This window comes from Kryptolebias marmoratus, linkage group LG22 (assembly GCF_001649575.2).
Source record: "Kryptolebias marmoratus isolate JLee-2015 linkage group LG22, ASM164957v2, whole genome shotgun sequence".
Taxonomy (NCBI): domain Eukaryota; kingdom Metazoa; phylum Chordata; class Actinopteri; order Cyprinodontiformes; family Rivulidae; genus Kryptolebias; species Kryptolebias marmoratus.
Genome location: NC_051451.1, coordinates 7,489,912 through 7,510,857, shown reverse-complemented (window position 1 = coordinate 7,510,857; position 20,946 = coordinate 7,489,912). Strand labels below are relative to the sequence as shown.

Here is a 20,946-nt window from a genome sequence, read left to right as displayed (position 1 = left end):
GGATAGGTCTGTGGGCTATACAAAACATGTTTGTTACACATTTGATACACAAAATCATTCTCAGATATTGAGATTTCACCTGATCAGTTCTGCCTGTTTTGAGTTCATTTCAGAATGAGCGGTTTTAGGGCTATGTCATTTTTATGCAAATAAGCTGCTGTTGGCCACGCCCTCCAACTCTGTGTCCCATCTCAAAACATAAAAACTCTCTGAAGGATTAAACGCTGTGGATCTGACACACAATTGTATCGTTATTAATTCAAACTCTAAGGATTGTGACTTTGGGACAGGAGCACTTAGCGGGTCCGAACCAACATTTGTCGAGTAGGAGAGCTTCAGTAAGTAGGTCCGAAACCCAGACTGGTAGCAGGTCGGGACAGCGACAATATAGACACGTTCTATATTGCAGCCGACAACGAAACATTTTCCTTTTCCAGCAGACATTGTTCAGCAGTAAAACCAGCAGAACAATCATGACGGTTTTTTCTTTTAATGAAGTGGGTAGAGCTCCACTTGGGTTGCCGGGTGAGGGTTTGGGCTTGGCTTGGTGTTGCTAGGTAATGGGGATTGTGACACAATAATCCTGAGGGTTTGGAAACGGGTCCAAAAAACATTTACCTTTTGTCAAAAAATGGCTGGGTGTTTTGTTTGTTTTTTGCACTTGGACTGTTTCTAGAAGCAGTAGATACCCAAAAGGAAGTACAAAAACATGCAAAAAGAGAATTTTGCATAATAGGTCCCCTTTAAGAAAGACTTGCTGAGTTCTTGACCAGGGAGGCTTTGCAGGTGCTGCAAGACTTTAATCCATTACAGTGTAGTGTGTTACCATTGGTGTTCTGGGTGACTGTAGTCCCAACAGCCTTCAGATTAATAACAAACTCCCGATGTGTAGTTATAACATGATTCTTTACCTTTCTCATCATTCTCGCCCCATGAGGATAGATCATGCACGAAGCTTCAGACCAAGGGTGATTAATGATTGTTTTGTATTTTTCCCATTTCTGAGTAATCACATTGAAAGATGTCACCTTCTCACCAAGCTTCTTGCTTTTCTTGTAGCTAAATCCAGCATTGAGTAGATCTACTATCTAGCCCCTGATGTCCTTTGACAGCTCTTTGGTTCTGTCCATGGTGGTGGAGCAGTTGGAATGGAAGAAATTTGTTCTGTAGATAGGTGGGCTTTATACACAAAACAAATTGAGATTAGAAGTGTAGCTTTGTAGCTGATTTGTTGTGTGGTTTTTGTTTGTTTGTTGGTTGTTTATTTAGTTTTTTGATAGTTGTCTTTTTTTGTCTGTTGTTTGATTAGTTGTTTTTCTTTTAGTATGTTGATTGATTGTGTGATTGGTTGGTTTTTACGTTTTGTAAGCTTGATGTTTGGTTGGTATTCGTTTGCCACACGGAAATATATATAATCAAGAACCAAATGAAATGGCCATAAAACCTAGAGAATGTTCATTTCTTTGCAAGTAAGCAAACTTACAAAATCAGCAGGGGATCAAATAATTATTCTTCCAGATGTTTCTGACCTATTTGAGTTGCCGTAGTTTTGCCAAGTTCTGTAATCCTCCATAAAGTCTATGTGCTCCAGAGTGATGTTGTAGAAGTCAGTGAAGGGCATGATAGGAGGCGAGGAGACACTGTTGGCTGCATCTGATGAGAAGACGAAAAGAAAGTCAGAAAATCAACAACATAAACACAACAAAATGTTGAGCTGGTGTTTGTAGGACTCACTGAACAGGCTGAGCACTTTGGTAGCTGAGGGAATCCACCAGGAGCACTTGGCTGAAGGAGGAAGGTCGTCTGGTTCTGCAGGAAACAGGCGGGTGGAGATGAACTGCAGGAGGCGCTCCACCAGCTGCCGGAAACGTCTCGCTGACAACCTGATGGGGACAAAATGAACACTGATGTCCTAAAGGATTTGAACCTGCACAGAGTTAACATGCCCTTCACAAAAAGAGCAGTATAAAAAAGGTTAAAATAAAATGTCTTTCTGGATGTGAGCTGAGCTCACATCCAGAAAGACATTTTTCTAATGTTCCTGACTCATGATGAGGGAAACATAAACAGAAGCTGGCTCACATTTGTACTTACAGGCTGTTTTAAACATAAAATCTTAAAAAGAAAAACTGGCAGGTTAAGGATATTTTCTTACAAAGTAAAGAAATATAATCATAAATATGCAAGGAGACATTTTAATAGTACCAATAATAAACAGCTTTTCCCTGAGGGTTTATGATTTTTTTTCTACTTTTTTGTTTTATCGGATCACATTAATTTCCTGTGAAAAAGTGGGTTTATATTCTCAACATTTTTATGGACAATAAAACTGCAGAAATGATCTTTGCTCAGAAAAACCTGGAAGATAGGGAACGTGCACACTGAATAAACAGCTGCTTGATTGAGAAAGTAATTACACTGAAATTAGAACAACACAGCTCATAAAAACGAGCAAAACTTTTGAAATTTGCTCCCCTGAAGTCTTTCCATCAGAAAAAAAAAATACACATTCATAATTTCTTAATGGGCATTTTCTACTGTTTGTATGCAAAATATTATTTGTGCAGATCCTCTAAGCAATTCTTTGAGTTTTATTAAGTTTGCCAACCTTTACTTCTATTTGGCTGATATTCTTCCATTATGTTCATGATTTTTTGTTTATGCCATTACTTTTGGAAGCAGCACTTCATAAAAAAGAAAAAAAATGTGTTGTTTAAATTTTTTACGAACTCTTTTTACTCTCATAATCTTTATATGTTTTTTACAACTGAAACCTCAAAACCTAAACATTTTTACCTTCTTTGTTTCAGTGTTTCTCTCACAGCTTTAAGACTTGTGGATTTTCTCTCAAATCCCCTGAGTGCAAAGTGCACATACCCAAAGTTTCATTAACTTTCATTGTATCTAACACAAAACTTTCTTTTCAAAATCTGAAGTGGGGTGTCCTTTTAACTTATCATATCTTTTGCTTAAAATACTGTAGATAAATACAAGTGTACACATATGGCCACCAGAAGCTTCTGCCACTGTTTAGGAATAATTTTGATGCAACTTATAGTTTTTACACAGCCACAGTTTCTTCTAAGCTTAATTTTTGAAGTGCTGAGCCTCAGAAAAACTGGGAATCCCCATATATGTACCATATATAACATTCAACCTCTTTGTCATATAATTCCGTCTCTTTGTGGAGTTGCAGAATCTACCAACTCTTTCTAGTTTTCCCATATTTTACACTTTTTATTAAATTTATACATCACAGGGTAGGTATTTTGTTTTCTTTCACCCAGTGTGTCTCTGACTGCTATAGAACTTATGGTTGTCTCTCAAATCACCCTCAAGTCCAGAATGCACACGTCTCTTATTGGCTTCTGTTGTCTCTGAGCTCATATTCTTTTCTTCAAACCTGGAACTAAATGGTCTTTTTAACACTGTAGACACTTAAAAATACACTTCTCTATCTCAGGGTCATGTTCTGTAAAAATAAATTGACAGAACACCAGCAGCCCACATATCTAAAAGTTTCTTAAAGAGCTCCAAATTACAAGTTTTCCCCAAAAGGCTTTATGTTCTGGGCAACAAACTTGCTCTGTGGAAACGTTTTGGTCCAAAAATCGATGGAAGACAATAAAACAACAGTAATGATGCTATGTTAAAGAAAATAAAACTCAAATAATCATAAACCAGCTGAAGAGATCAGACACAAAGACCCATAATAACAATTTTAGACTCACCTTTTGAGCCAGTGAACCAGGAAGTGGTGGTCGGCCTCAGACAAAGCTGCGATCTGCCTCAGCAGGTGGGCAAATATTACATAGGTGCTGGTGCTCGAATACTGTGGGTTCTACACATAAAAATATATATATATATATATCAGAATGTCACCATGGTAAACTCCTTTACTTTAGGTAGAAAAAACACTAACTGTGATTAAATTTATTTTACTTATTTTAAACTTTTACCACTTTATGGAGTTCTTTACAGGTTTTGTATTTCTTGAAGGAATGCATATCTTCAACCACCTTTCATGCCAGAGATTTAATTGGAAATAATCTTATATTGAGCAAAAGCAGGTTTTGTTCGAACCTTTGAAATGACAGATGTAATCATTGGATGTTAATCCACACCTAATTAACTTTTGGAGTCAACCCAATTCTAGACTGTCTCCACCTAACTGGCTAGCAAAAATGTCTCCACTCAGTCATTTTCACAAATATTAAGCTAAAATTTGGCAAGGTAATAGCTGAGACTAATTTGCAACCCATACTTAGAGCAACACAGGCACTTTCTCAATAAAGCTGATGTAGCAGCTCCCACATTATCTAAAGTGGGGGTACAAATTTATGTTTTTGCTCCACTGTTTTTTGACTTAAAACATATTATCACTCCCAGCAACAAGACAAAAGCATGTAGTGTTTATTGATTTTGATTTTACTTAGTTACAAACCAAAACAATAATAGTAAAAATAATGGTTACGTTCTACACCCTTTCCCTGAACTTTGAGTTGGTTCAGTCCAACTCAGGTACACCACAAGCTGCTAGCTCTCTACTCACAGAGCAATCAGCTGTGGAGATGGGAAAGAAAGCAAAGTTGGTGTTTTAACGTTTTAAAACTGCTGTATTTTTTTCTGACCATAAATCAAACAGAACAGAGAAAGAACACTGAGCAACTTCGCAATCTATTTTGGAGCACAAGATATCCACAAGTTTAGAAAAAGTAGGAATATAAATTCCTTTATGTAGATTTTACATTAACCATTGCTCAAGCTCATTTGAGGTGATTATTTTTGGGTTTAAATGAAAAGTCTGGGCTAACATTGGACGAAACATGACTTAAAAGTACAAGTTTTGTCAATGTCTTGCATTGCAAGTTTCATTACACAATAAATACATATAAATTAGCACGATGAAGCAGTGGTTAGAGCTGTCGCCTCACAGCAAGAAGGTCGAAGGTTCACCTCCCATCTGGGGCCTCTCTGTGTGGAGTTTATATGTTCTCCCCCTGCACACATGGGTTTTATCCAGGTACTCCAGTTTCCTCTCTCAGACCAAAAACATGCATATTAGGTTCATTGGTAACTCTAAATTGTCACTAGGTGTGAATGACAGTGTGAATAGCCGTCTGTCCTGATATGGATTTGCAACCAAGGTGTAACCCTGCCTTTTGAGCAATGACTGCTGGAGTTAGGCACCCGCTCCCCACAACCTTGGACTATCTTTTCAAAAGGACTGTTGCCATGATGTCTGTGATGTAGGCACCATAAGTTTTTAGATTATAACAACCCTAAATTTACTCTCCTATTTTAATTACATATTTTCATGAACCCCTGGGCAGATTTTAATGAAACTTTCAAAATCAATCATCGGATCTATATCTGCAACTGATTCAATTTTGGAGTAAACCCAGTTTAAGATGACCAACACAACTAATTGACCTTAGCCAACGCAAAATGACTTAATCAAATTCACAAGTACTGAGTTACAGTTTGATGTGGCAGTAGCTGAGTGGCATGTATCACATAGCCTGAGCACCAAGACATCGGACAAAAGGTCGCAATATTGCATGCGATTGTGGATAATCTTATTTTCAAGGTTTGACTAAAATGGTTATAACTCTGTTTTTTTTTTCCAATATAAAATTATCTTAGTTTAAAACGTTGGCATGAAAGGTAGCAAGCGAAGAGCACTCCTTCAAGGAATGCTAAGCCTCTGATTTAAAAAAAAAAAAAAAAAGTTTAATTCAGGTGTTTTTTTTTCCCCTCAAGGACTACTCTTTTGTTTCAACAGCACATGCAAAGCTGCAGCCAGTCATTTTCTTAAAAACATTTTTTCCTCAACTAATCCCAGAAACTCTGTGGACACTGAAGGAGAAAGACAAAACGAATCTGCAGCTGACAGGAGGAGATAAACTAAGGAGAGTCGTCATCCGTTCAGCTAATATGACTTCACACACTGATCTTTTGTGTTTATACTAATGCAGCATGGAAGCGCAGCGGACCAACTCTGGATTATTTGGTTCTATTTCCATCACCATATATGGCAGTCAGACTGCAGTGATGGAGGGAGCGATGAAAAAAGGAGCAAACTGGTCCAACAGAAAAGAACCTAGCAACAGGAATGAAGCGATGAGAGAGGAGGAAAGGAAAATCTGAGCTGAATTGTAGAATCATGTGGAAGATCATTTGCAATATTTACTGAGCAGCATCAAACCTACAAACCTGAGATATTTGCGTTTGGTAAAAGGAATGCAGGGATGTCTGGTGAAGAAAATGAGCTGCAGTTTGAATTTTACTGACAGCATTTCTTAACAAGCACCAAACGTTTTGGGGGGCCAATGGGAGCAGGAGTTTGTTGTATAAAAGCAGTCCATTTACAGTTTATTAAGTGCAACATGCTGGTAAAAACTGCTGCAGGAGGGTGGATCATGCTGAGGTTGTGGTTTAGACTAGAACCAGACTGTTTGGCTGCACTGTTTATAGTTTGATTTCTGAGTTTATCCGAGTTGTGATAAAATGCTTGATTCTCAGTACTAGAATGTGAACACAGAAGAGTCAACAATGAAGTAAATTTGTTTTATAATAAAGAGTTAACAGCCTGAACAAAATGATAATTCATATAATTAAGGGTGCCAATACATAGAGCATTGAAAAAACTACTCTGTCATTAGTCTTCTGTTTCCATCTTGGGTTGCTTGATACTCCTCCCACAGCTTTGGAAAAAAAAACATTCACAAAATACAGCAAAATGTGAAGCTACATCAGGAATAGCGTGCTTTGTCTTTTGCTAGCAGTACACTGTGCAATATTGATGTTACTTCCAAAAAGCTGAAACATTTCCCCAATAGACAACAATGTGATTTTGGTTAAATGATTGAGAAACCTCTTTAAAGCTCTAAAGCTCATACTTACAAACTTCACAGCAAAAACATCATTTAAAGTCTAAACAGGTCACAAACAGCTATCCTTTGTATGACTGATCTTGCATTTGGATATGCTTAATATTCTTCACAGAATCACTGTTTTAGTTTGATGATTTTTAAAGATTTCACCACCAAATTTGTGTGATGATGTCACACAGTAACTTTTGAACTGTTAACTTCGGAAGATTTTTGCAAACAAGCTCTTTTCACTCCCACAAACTTGACACTTCTTATCCAGTTTATACATCAAAATATGGACATTTTTGTCCTCTTTCACCCAGTGTGTCTCTCAGTGCTATAGGACTTGTGGTTTTCTCTGATATCCCCTTACAGTAGAGAGTGCACACACCCAAACGTCCATTGACTTCCGATCTGACTTCTGCCACTTTTTGGATATGCCTGACAGTCTGTTTTGAGGGTTGGTTTCTTGTTGTTTTTTTCTGTCTGCCTTTTTGACAAAGAGTGGTGCTGTGTTCTGCCTCTCTCTCCCTTTGCTTTCCAGAAATTATAGGAATAACAATGGTAACCAGTGACTAGCAGACTCTGGATTACTGGATCTTCTTATATTTTGCACATTCTTCTTCTTTATATTATTATTTTATAGCTACTCCCATAAATCCAGCAGAATTTGAAAAATGTTGTCCTGATTAGAACTGATGAGAAAGTGTCTGCAAAGTTTAATTATAAAAGTTCAAATTCAGTGAAATGGAAAAGAGGAAGAAGTTTTAACCTGGAGTTTCTAAATAAAGCGCATAAATACTCAAAATAGGAGTCTGTCCCTCTCAAACCAGAACTTACAGTCGCTGATCTAGTCTTTATTCGGTCTGAGGGAATTTGAGTCTCACCTGAATGAGAATGAAATACGCTCGCAGGTCATCTTTCGTCCGAGGCCTGAAAACAAAACACAAAAATAGGCTTAAGCTTGTTCATTTACTGCTAACAAACCAACAAAATCTGAGATCAAAGAGCACAGTTTTTGTGTAAACAGCTTCACAAATATGGAGCAAAAACGTATTATTCAGATAACATGCAAAAACAAATCAATAAAAGAAGTGAGGCTTTATTTTAAGTTAAACAGCCTATTTAGTGTGCTTTGAGTCATGTTCACTCTGGTTTATTCCTTTTCAAAATGTAACTTTTAGCCAAAAAAAAAACCTCTAAGAATGATGGAGGGTGAGTCTGAGAAGTTTTCTCACCCTTTCCACTCCCTTAACAGGCTGTTGATGATTCCTTTCAGTACAGACTTCTGGATGTCCTGAGGCTGAAACACAAAGCAACAATAAAAAGTTCAGTATCCAAAACAGACAGATTGTCAACAACACACAGAGTTAATTTAACATTAAATGCTCAAATTTATCCAACTTCAACTCCACAATTTAAAGTTATCCTTTGCTTATCTTAACTTGAATGAAAAGAAAAAACTGTAAAATGATCAATCATGAACTCATTCACTCAGTAAATGTGAAATGGTTTGGACGCTTCAAAATTTCCAACCCAAGAGAACTGGTTTCCTCAAGTGTGAAGAGACTGGAATAAAAACTGATACTTTCCTAATGTTAAAGGCTCGGGGAAGATGCAAACAAATAACCAGTTGAGGGGGGGGGGAACCAGAAAAAATTCTCCAACTGTCAATACAACATGTATGCCAAAACCCAGAGAGTTCAAATTTAATCACCTATCTAAGGAATTCAATAAAAACTGTTACAAACATTTTATTGTAGTGGAAAAAAAGAAATTTCAAAGTTTATTTTACTTTGCGTAAGTTCACTCTGTTGTTGTATACAGTATGTCTGTCGATTTTTTCACAATAAAAGCTCTGCTAAGAACAGGACTGTTTCTGTTTAAATAAACCCAGAAGAAATTTTAAATCAATTTGTTGAAGAATGTCATATCTATGCAATGAACCTTGAATCTTAAGGTTGTAATTTTAATCCCTTCTTGCCAACAGAAATTTCATCTGCAGTATATATTTTGGTCTAGGTATGGTTATTTCTTGTAAATATACTGTGCAAGATTTGCCATTAGTAATTAGGTTTATATATATGTTTTGTTAAAGCACACCACATAAATAACAGCCATTTCAAAAGTTTTTGTTAAGAGTTTTCTCTCACTTACTGTGCTGAGCAGTGCATCGTAAACAGCGTTGACAAACTTGGCATTGACTCCTGAGTCCTCTATCGTGTTAAACAATCCATTCGCCTCTCGCTGGGAAAGAAAGAAAACAGAGGTGTGAAAAAAATTTTAAAAATTCAAGTTCAGAGTATGTAAGGGAAAAATAAAATAAAGAGTGGCGTAAATTTGACCAGAAACTATTTTCTCTAACTGAGAGGTTTGACTTTCACCTTAAAGGCAGCGTTGATTTCTATGAAGGAGTCGAAGGTGGTCAGATAAAACTCTCGGACCTCCCTCCAGTCACCTGATTGAACAGCATGTTCCATGTCCTCCCTGTCACAAAAAAAAAAAGGTTTTCGTGTGCTTTGAGCTCTCAAACGTTCAGGGACTTGGACATTTTAGCTTGGTTTGGCTGACTGAGAACTCACTGAAACTCTTTGGTCGTCTTGGTGCGGAGGGGGATAATAGGATCAGAGGGAAAAGGAGCCTTGACTTCTGGAGGCAGAGTGTCGATGGAGAGACGCTGCTTCTGACGGACATCCATGCAGATGGGAGGCAGCTCTCTCCCTGGTGACAGGCAGAAGAGAAATAGGTCGATCAGATTGCAACAAGATAGTTTGAAGCACTTACTGTGGCCATCTGCACAGGGAGAAAAAAAAATTGCTTCTTAACCACCTGAGTAACCTCATTGTGGCTTTCAGAGCTACAACAACTTTCACAAAGAGTATCTGTGGGTTAAGCTAAATGAATATATCCGTTTTTGATTTTTTTTTTTAGTCCCTTAATAACAATAGACCCATTTCTTTACCATCCCAGATCATAATTGTACCGGTAAAACCCTTATTAAGAAAGAAATATAATTGTTGTACTTAGTCACAATTGCTTTTTATAGATCAAGTAGAAGAGAAAAAAAATGGATTTACTCAATTCCAAAGAAAAAATTATATATTTTTTTTAAAAACACTGCCTTATTAGCCTATTAGTACTTCTTTATTAGTATTCCTTTGTTGCACCATCTCTGGCTTTTATAACAGTTTGAATTCTCTGAGGTGTGGACCTCACCAATGACAAACAGTACTCTTCATCAGTCTGCCTCCAACTGTCTCTTATTGCTGTTTCTAGATCAGCTTTACAGGTTGGAGTTTTGTCGTTGACCATTTTCATCAGTTTCCACCAGAGATTTTCAACTGGATTGAGATCTGGACTATTTTCAGACCATGTCTTTGACTATATATGTCTTTCTGGAAGGAAAGTTTTCAAGTCCTTTGCCCTCTGCCCTCTGGGAAGATGTGTTATCTTGAAAAATAAAGTCATCATTGCCAAACATTCTTTCGGCTGATGGAATAATAAAAGTGTCCAAATTTTCAATGTAGACTTTGGCCCCCATTTCTTTTCCTGACCCGACACTTTCATCCAGTCAGCCACAGTCCATGAGTGCTTTTCTTTAGCCCACTGTTGTTCTTTTTCGTTTAGGTGTTAATGATGGCCTTTGTTTAACTTTTCTGGATGTAAATCCCACCTCTTTTAGTAAATTTCTTACAGTTCTTCACAGACATTGACACCAGTTTCTGTCCACTTCTTTTTCCATTTGTTTTGTTGTGTATTTTTTGTTTTTTGCTTAAAGTTTTCTATTGTGACGCTTTGATATCTTTCTTGGTCTACCAGTATGCTTCCCTTTTATAACTTTACCATTTTGTGACGATTTACCTTCTTGAAGAAGTTTATAATACTCTTCTTTGTTTCAACAAACATGTCAGTCTGCTTTGTGCCACTACTCCCCAAGGTGTGAGCTCTGTTTAACTGGAGACTAATTAGCAGATTGAAGATCATGCAGGTCTTTGTTTTAAAACTCCAAATTACAAAGCAAGTCCATCATTTTTTCTTCTACTTGATATAAAGAAAAGCAATTGTGACTGACTACAATAGTTATATTTCTTTCTTCTTTTATTGTTCCTTAATGCTAGGAAGTTGGAGTTTGAAAAATGTCATTTAATGTTATATATTTTTTCAACATGACAACTAAATCAACCTGTTTTTGCTGGAGATCACCCTACATATGCCAGAGTACATAATAGGGAAATATTTCGGTGGTATTTTCTTACAACCACAGATCTCATTATGCCATAAGCCCTGTTCACACAGGATTAGTTTTACCTAGGGACCACATGTAATAAATATATTACTCCCCAACGTCTGCTTTTTATGTGACTCATTTGCACAGGATAACTGAAACCCGAGATATTGCTGAAATTTTTGGACATCTTCCGGCTATTATGTTAACGTGCTGCATATTGTGTAACATATGCTTACTCTGAGTTGATGTTAAAACTTTTTTTCAGGCTATGGCCACAGCTAGCCAGTGCATAGCAGTCTACAAACAGAAGAAAATTATTCTTACCGCACAGAGCAATGCATGATGTGAGCCCCCATTTGCATGTGATTTTGCTACTTCTCTTCAGCCTTTTCTTTTTTATGGCGACCGTTACAGGTCGATAGGGTTTTGCTGGCTCAGGACACAAAAGGTTATCTATGCACTCCAATGCAGCCTCCATTGCCAAAAGCAAATAAAAATGTGCCCAGGAAACAAAAAATACCTAATTACGTATCGGATCCAGCCGATTTCTGTCCAAATCACAAAGATGCCTATCCACATTGGATTAGTATTATCACAGGACCTCAGAGTTCAGCAAAACATAGTAGGTAATTACTGACATGGCCGATTCGCACGGGATTAACAACACAGACAATCTCTGTAATTATTACAAATAGCATGTGGTCCCTAGGTAAAACTAATCCCGTGTGAATAAGGCTGTAGTTTAGTTTATTTAATAAGGAATATAACAAAAATTTATGTAAATGTGCAGGAGATAGCCAAAAGACTCATTTTCATCTAATACAAAGTGATATTGAGGTATTAATGACTATAGAACAATTTTTACAACATGCCAGATTATAAAAATTCCTGTTGGCCTAAGTAAGTAAATATGCACCTTTCAGGACCCACTGCAGTTTACTTACCACCCTGGGGTAAGTAAACTGTTCAAGCATAGATCATAAACTTACTTCCTCAGAACCCATTTCATTTTGACAAAGCAAACAGCTCTTTTAGGACGTTGTTTTGATTTCTCCTGAGGATTTAACATAATTCAACGTGCTTTTCTGTGTAAATGCAACACAAAGAATGTTTTTAAAATGATGGAGGTTTTTTTTTTTTTTTTAATGAATGCATTCTGAGTTGTCAGAAATATATGGCAAGACAAAGCAACAATAAATGACATAGAGGATGTCGTTTGAAATGATTTAAAACTGTTTTTAGCTATTTGACTGCAACTGGTGGATAGCCCTAAATACAGGTCTGAAGTCCCTCATGTGGTGTCGAAAACGTTTTCCCTCAGACCACCTTTGGAGGAGGTCTGGACTGCTGTCATCCACATGTGTTTGGTAGTCTGAACACAATCCGTCCTGATCCTCGAAGAAGGATCTCCCACTGAACTGAGGTGACTGTTAACTGTTAAGCAGCAAAGTAGACATCTCAGGGTAAAAAAAAATATCGACTCAGTTGTCAGCTGATAAAAGATAATTCAACAGAGAAAATTCTGAAGACATGGCTTTCTTTGTTTTGTTTTGAGCTAAAAGTTTTAATGAAATGTTTATCTGATTCTTTCTATAAAAAAAGGTTATTTTGTCAGGATTTTAATAAACAAAGAGGGTTAGAGGATGTTATATGAGTGAATTGGTCTTTGGTTTATTGTTTGTTCCGATTGTTTTTGGACCTGCTGTGGTCACTATATGCTATAAGGTGCTATGTCAATCAGAGGACAACAGTCTGGGCAGCATTATGTTGCATTACAGTCACCTAAATAAGCACAGAGCTGAGTTCATAATGAAGCTGTGTAGAGAACAGCTGATGGCTGTCAACACACTGTGGATTTTTACAGGTAAAACTTCAGTCTTTGCTCTGACACTGAGCTCTGTGAAGTCACTAATGATATTATGTGCCTTCATTTCTCTTCTAATGCATTTGCGAAGTAATGAGGCTTATCAAAACATAACTACAAAAAAGAATAATCAAATGGCTCTGAATTGTGGCTCTGAAAAAAATACATATAGTTCAGCTGTCTCAATGTCTTGCAATTTTTACAGAAACAACAGACCTACTGATGTCCTTTTTTGTTCTCTGTGTGACAGGGCTGAGTGTGTATCTGAAAGCAGAGCAGGTAATTGACATTTGACGTCAATTGCGTTTCCCAAAACGTTTTGGGGTTCACAATTTACCACCAAATGTGAACAGATGTGTCAGAACTGACCATTTGCAGTCCAATCCCCTAAAACCGATTTCTAACAACAAATCTGAACAACTTTAAATAGTCAGCACGCACACACCTACACACACACAGATAAATACACACTATTAACCCCAATCAATCAAGGCCAGTCTGCACAATTCCTCACAATATACATCCATCTGTCCTCCCACACTTCTATCCTCTAACTGGCCTCTTATTGTTGCTGTCGCCACAGTAACCATAGTCACCAGGAGGCCTGAGCAGGTGCATTGTAGGTGCTCATTCTGTTGGCTTGGACAGAAGCAGAAGATAAAAGGAGCACAGAGACGTGAACAGATGTTACATCCCTGTTAGCAGAGCACAGCTGGACTAATGGTCAGTGTTGACCATGCTCCTCTGAGACACAAACATGCTCAGAAACTGTTAGCAAAATCCAAACTGTATATTTACATGAGGGAGTAATGGTAACATTATATAATAACAACAACAACAACAACAACAATAATAATAATAATAATAATAATAATAATAATAATAATAATATCATCAAATATATCCAGATTATCATAATTTGGAAAAAATTTGAAAACCCATACATTCCAAAATCATAATCCTCAACAATTAAAAAAGGTTTGTACACTTCTGGAGCATATAGGTCTCTGCTAACACAATGCCAAGATGGAAAGACATCAGCAATGACCTTAGAGAAGCACCTGTTTCTGTCCATCAATCTGGGGTGGTTTAAAAGTCATTTCCAAACTATTCAGAGTCCATCATTTTACTGAATGAAAGATCATTCACGAGTGAAATGCATTTTAAACAGTTGCCAATCTTCCCAGGAGTGGATCTCCCAGCAAATTCACCCCAAGAGTAAACTGTGCAATGCTCAGGGAAATCACAAAACCTCAAGAGCTCCACCTGAGACTCTACAGGCCTCAGTTAATAGATAAAGGTTAAAGTTCATGGGTCTGGTTACCTTGTATGTCACATACATAGTTCTCCTGTTTTGTCACATCAGCATGTCCTCGTCCTTCTTTTAAAATCATATTCAAAACTTCATAAACTCGTCTGCAAATTTAACAGCTGCATACACACACGATGTCAGCTGAGTCTGTGAGGATTTAGTGATGATGTCTTCAGGGTGGAGGTTTATTCCTGACAGCAGCAAGCCTTGTTGTCATGACAGCTTTTAATCAGAAGAGTCACTTCTAAGACCCTCGAGGATGTCTCCTGCTCCTCCTCATTTTTTATTTTTTCTACCATCAAAGACTAATCATTTCTGACAAAGAAGACAACTCCATCTTCTTAATTAATTCCCGATTTAGTCCCTGCGGAGGTTAAACAATGTGGATAAAACAGCAAACTGTTGAACTTTGCTCACTATAAACTCAACAAGTTAAATGAATGTAGACTAACATGATTAACATAAATAAATGCATTTAAGTAACTGTATAGTAAAAGCTCCCATTTAGAAATTACATTTCTTTGTCACATTCTTTGTTACCAGCTATAAAGCTATCAATAGCTTAACAGCACTCTATTAAGTGCTAAAAAGTGAAGTCATTGTTATTGTGTCAAAGGAATGTTTACTGTAGATTAAAGTTAATGTTCTCTGGTAAATATGGAGCCTGATAGGGCTCACAGGTTGAAAAAAAGCAAAGTAGTAGTAATCTATTCTCTCAGCAAAACTATATGCACAAATTTGCACCAACATTGATGTTTATGTGCAGCAGGTCCATCGCGAAAGGCAAATACTAGGCGATAATGTTTTTGCCTCTGTGTGTTTGTGTGTGTATTTGAATTTTAATGTATCGCTCAGAAAGTATTCACTGGATGTACGTGTACAACTTTTTAGGTTTTGGAGTCAACCTAATTCAAATTGGCCACTACAGCTATTAAACATTAGAAAACATATATGGGTACAACTATGTCAATTTTGCAGATTTTGAGATAAAATTGATGAGCTTTTTGTCAGGATTCCTGATTTGTTTTTTTGTTGGTCTTTTGCATGGATGGTAATCAGATGGAAAACTTCATTTGTGTGCATTCTTCTCTTTCTGACTAACCCAGCAGGGGCAATCATGAACTTCTGGTCATAAAAATGTCATTAGAGCATTGGTGACACTGGCTCAAAGGACCAAAACTCCCAATAATTGCATGAACAAACCACTAAAACCTAACCTACCTCTAGTTAGCAAAGAGATTGAACTTACAACTAGCCTGTTGGTCACTATTCATTGATCCATTTCATCTTTCAATTATCAATTGTCCAGGATCAAGAAACATCAAACCAGATGCACTCTCCCACCAGTTCTCTCATTCTAAAGAAATTAAGGTTGAAAAAAATATCCTGCCATCTTTCTGCAGTGTTGGCATGGTAACCTGGGAAATTGAGAACATCATAAAACAAGCCCAAGAAACTGAACCCAACCCTGATTTACCACCTTCTTTGCAGTCACAAGTTTTATGGTGGATCCAAAACTCAGGACTCACATGTCATCCCAGGAATAACCACACCAATGAATTCGCTCAGAGGTATTTTTGGTGGCTCTTGGCGATAAGGAATACGTTTCCACCTGCCAGATCTGCACCCAAAGTAAGAGCAGTACTTTCCCCTCTTTGGGCCTTCTCCAAGCATTACTCGTCCCTAGTCAAAGAGAATCACACAGCTCCCTTGATTTTGTCACAGCTCTGCCTCCATCAGATGAAACGCAGTGGTTCTAACTATAGTGGACAGACTTCCCAAAGACTGCTCACAAGGACTGCTCATCTGCTAATACAACACGTGTTGCAACTTCATGGAATCCTCTCTGACACTGATTCCGACTGAGACCCTCAGTTCACACCCCAGGTTTGGAAAGCTTTTTACAATGCTCTTAGAGCACCAATCAGTTTGCCATCTGGTTTAATGGCACACCAAATGACAAAACCAAGAACTGGAATCAGCCTTGTGTTGCATCATCAACAACCACCCAAATTCTTAAGTGTTCAGAGTTACCATGGGTAGAGTACGTACACAACACTAACCTCTTTCACTACCAAACTTTCACCTCTTGAAGCATCCTTGAGTTTTCAGCCCTCTCTATTCCATAGTCAGGTGACTGATATCACAGTTCCCTCAGTCCAGAATCAATTGAGATGTTGTTGTAGAATCTGGGGCCAGACTAAGGCTGCTCTGCTGGTCAGAATCATCCAATGGCCAGAAGACATAGGACCCCAGCTCTGTAATATTCTCCTGGTCAGAAGGTAAGGGTGTCCTCTCAAGATATTCTGCTCAATGGATTTGCTAAATTTTTCACAGTATCTTTATCAACCCCTCTTCAGTTCATCTTAAACTGTCAGCATCTATGACGATCCATCCTGTCGACACATTCCATCCATGTATTCTGGATGTCCACTGCAGAGGTCATGGTTTCTAATACTTGGTAGACTGCAAAGGTTATGGTCCAGAAAAGCCCTTCTGGATACTACACTTGATCATATTGGACCCTGACCTCATATACAGGTTTTACAGGGACCATCCAGAGAAACATCTTAGGCTGCCAGTTGGTGACTACTGAGGAGGGGTACTGTCAGGATCCCTGTTTTTCCTTGTTCTGTTGTTTCTCTTCTAACCTGGAGTGTTGGTTCTGACAGTACCAGATGCAGCTGTCAGTAATGACTACAGATTACACTTTATCATATTTGAGGTTGAGTTAAACTATGATTCATTGTTGGATCGTTAATTGTCACATGGTGAGAGGTAGCGCTGGGCGATATAACGATACATATCATGGAGACGATAGAAAAGTGTCTATCGTGATATATTTTCTTCTATCGTCTCTATAGTTTCTATTGTCTCTTTCGTTTCTGTCATTTCTATCATAATTGTATCAATGATTCATGTATATATTTTATAACGCAGGCTACGACGAATGTATTAGTGTTGTCACTTTGCATACATTCAGTTTATATAAGTGATAAATAAGAAGAAAAAATAACTATTTTGCGAAGAACCTCCGTTTTGAGACATGATGCTGCTTTACGTGTGGGTTTGCGACATGCTTTACGGCAGCGGCTTTCTGTGCGGCGTGGTGTTTTCACCATGAGTGCTGAAAGATGAAGACGCATGAAGTATCAAACTCGGGGTCGCAAAAAGTAGAGACAGCTAGCAGGCAGCCCAAGAAGAAAGACTTTTACCAAAACAAAGGGGACGTCTGTGATTTGGTTCAAGAAGTCCGACATGGAGCAGAAAAAGGTAATATGCTAACTCTGCTAATGCTAATGCTAACTCTGCTATGAGACTGTTTTCTCATCTGACGCCAACACAACAAACCTCTTCTATCACTTAAAGAAGAACCACGAAAAAGATTATTTAACAATCCAAAAAGTTCAAGGTCAAACAAGTTGTAAAAGAGCCGGGGAAAGTTGCGAAAAGTGAAACTATAGCCGGTCGAAGATAATAGAGTCTGTTGTCATTTGATACTGTTACATCGTAACAGGTACATATATATTGCTGCACTAAAATGCAGGAGATCTCATTTATGAAAGTTCAGTTAAATGTCATTTCGAAATAAAGCTTGAAAAAGGTAAGAAATTAAATTATTTTTTTCATATTTTTCAGAGAATAACTGACAACGTACGTAATTGGGGTATATCGTGATATATATCGTTATCGTGATATAAAATTATCCATATCGTGATATAGGATTTTTTCCATATCGCCCAGCACTAGTGAGAGGAATGTTACAGCCTCCTGTGAATCCTTGTATTTATCCTAAAAGGCTTCTGTTTGAAACTTGCTTGGGTTTCCTCACAGAATCCTCTATGCGCTCTTTGAAAATTTTGAGGAAAATGACAGCAAGAACTCTTCAGTGCTTACTCCATCAAGCATTCCTCCTGAGAAAACCAAGGAGAAGTCAACTCAGCTTGTTATCTTGTCTGTCTGTCCACTCTCCCTGCTCACCTTGAGAAACACCACTTAACTTTTGGACTCTGGAACTACTTCAGACAATTTAAGTAAGAACAAATATAACAACAACTTCCAAACTAAAATATTTTCAACCCCTTACCTGGACTACACTAATATGTCTCCTGTTCCTTCCTACATACATGTATATGGTCACCTGCCTTCCTATACCTTTCAAAATGAAACTGTTAACTTTTACATCTGTTTTCTGTGGATCTTTTAATCTCCGTAATCTGAACCCTGGGTTAAATATACAAATACACTGTGACACTTTTGGAGTCAACCCACTACAAGATAGTCATCAAAGTTTATCAGCCTTAGCTAATACGAAAAATCCCTATAACATAGTCAGTTTTACTGACATTGAGCTAAAATCTGATGTGCTAGTATTCGAGATTAATCCCCAATACATACTTTGAGTGCTAACACATCGAGTAAAATTTTGTTATTTTACAGGAAATTGTGCATAATGTTATTTTTGAGGTTTGACCCAAACAACCATACCAACTGCCATTTCTCAGCATAAGATGAGTGTAAAACTCTGCCATGATGGGTGTCGGGCAATATGCATTCCTTTAAAAAATGTTTTTTTTATTTTTATTTTATTCTATTTTTACTGTAAAACAGCCAAACAAGTTTGAGTTAATGACTGCAACAGTCTTTAAAAGTTTCAGTTTGAGTCTGAAGCTAAAGCTTACTTCAATAAAGGTTTTATAACTGCAGCATTCTCTAGCAGAAATTCTGCCTAAGTAAAGCTTTTGTCTGTGCTGTGATTCTATTTATACACATGACGGTCACTCAGAGAGGAGGTTACACATGATTGAATATCTTCTTTTTTCAGTCCGCAGCCTCTTGCAAAAACTGAGTTGTGTAACTTTGGATTTTTGATAAGTTCAAGAAAAATAAGAAAACGGCAATAGCAACATTTAAATAGAATGATTTTCATTTACTTCATAAAAGAGTAAACTAGTTTACATGTCCCCTCCAAGCATATGTGGGTACTCCAGTTCACAGACTAAAAACATGCATGCTAGGCAAAGTGGTTACCCTAAATTATCCCTAGGTGTGAGTAAGAAAGTAAATAGTTGTTTGAGTCATTTGTCTCTATGTGGTCCTGTGATGGATTTGCAACCTGTCCAGGGTGTCCCTCGCCTCTCGCACAGTGACTGTTGGAAATAGGCACTGGCTCTCCTGCAACCCGCAAAGAGGGAGGATGGATGGATGGATGGATGGATGGATGGATGGATGGATGGATGGATGGATGGATGGATGGATGGATGGATGGATGGATGGATGGATGGACGGACGGACGGACGGACGGACGGACGGACGGACGGATGGATGGACGGATGTTTTTATTTCAGCTACTCCCTTCTACAGGGATTGCGACAGCGAGTGAGCTCACATGAAAGATTTGGCACTTGTTTTGAGCTAGATGCTCGCAATCTGGGCTCAAACCTGTAGCCTCAGGATAACAAGACCACGGCACTGACCACCAAGCTACTATAGCCCTTGGATTGATGGAAGAGAGTACACATGACAATTTTATGCAGCTGATTTTCATCCTGTATGAGGTCATTATGTCAGCTGCAATGCATTCAGATGCAATGCAAAAAGAGTCTTTTCATGTCGATAAAACAGAAGTGTCTGGTTTTTGACCCTGAAATGAAACTTAAGACAAATCTCTGACTAGCTCAGCCTCCGATCGCAAAACCAAATGTGATCAAACTAAAACTTCCTGTAAACTGTGATTATTTGGCAGATGTAATGACTCTAAAAGGCTGAACGAATGTGCAGCATGCTGGGTGTGTGTGAGTGTGTGTGCGTGTTCAGTGTTCTCTCTTTCATATGGTTTTCATTTGGGGTGGAGGTTTGCATAATTATTCTGGCATCAGAAGCCATGGTGACAAAGCTGGCTGATGAGCTATCTGCCGGGCCTCCACTCTCATGGCAGACAGAAATAACCTCACTTTTTATAAGCAGCAACATCATCCTTAAAACAAAAGCCTCACAGTGACACATCAACAAGAACTTTGTCTCAATTTTGCTTCATGACTTTTTTTTTTGCTTCAGAAAAAAACTTCCATTATTTTTGCTAAACTTTTTTTCAGGAGAAGCCAGTTGCATTACAGGCTCTTGCTGCTCAGAAAGAGCGGAGACAGAGCATACATCAAGCATGCCGTAAACAGAGGAAGTTACAGATCATTACATCCCAGACGAGATGCAGATCAGTTCGTCTCTGAGAGAACAAAACCCAGACCGTGAACATATTCAGACCGAAGGTGAGGAGTCCTGAGTTGCTTAAACATCACTGGACGAAGATCCACTACTACCCAACAAGTAAGGTGCTGCAACCAGTGGCGTCACTAGGCCTGTTTTAGGGGGGCTTAATTTTGGTGTCATTCAATATAATGTGGCCAGAATATGAGTTTAAATAAATAACCATATGTCATTTCATTATTAACTCAAATATATGATCATAAATCTGTCAGTTTTCTTTTTCTTTACAGTGTAAGGTAGAGATCCTCTTTGGTGCGTCGTTATCAAATCCATTCCACTTGTTCATATAACATACTCCTACACTACATGGATTCCAGTCCACGTTTTCTCTGCAACCGTGATACCAGAGTGCTAGCAAGTTTACAAGCAGAGCCAGCTAAGAGCAGCATGAACATTCAGTGAG

At 38.0% G+C, this 20,946-nt stretch overlaps 1 protein-coding gene across 2 annotated transcripts in view; it reads right to left on the bottom strand.

Annotated features, from left to right (window-relative positions):
* Positions 1-20,946, bottom strand: part of hectd2 (HECT domain containing 2) — an 85,340-nt gene that overhangs the window by 49,695 nt on the left and 14,699 nt on the right. For both annotated transcript variants that reach the window (XM_017439314.3, XM_037973501.1), the window contains 8 exons: positions 9,458-9,596; positions 9,260-9,362; positions 9,033-9,122; positions 8,114-8,178; positions 7,763-7,808; positions 3,732-3,841; positions 1,735-1,883; positions 1,530-1,653 (listed from right to left, as the gene is read on the bottom strand). In XM_017439314.3, coding sequence (XP_017294803.1) covers positions 1,530-1,653; positions 1,735-1,883; positions 3,732-3,841; positions 7,763-7,808; positions 8,114-8,178; positions 9,033-9,122; positions 9,260-9,362; positions 9,458-9,596 — 826 coding nt within the window. The remainder of the gene's footprint in view (positions 1-1,529; positions 1,654-1,734; positions 1,884-3,731; positions 3,842-7,762; positions 7,809-8,113; positions 8,179-9,032; positions 9,123-9,259; positions 9,363-9,457; positions 9,597-20,946) is intronic.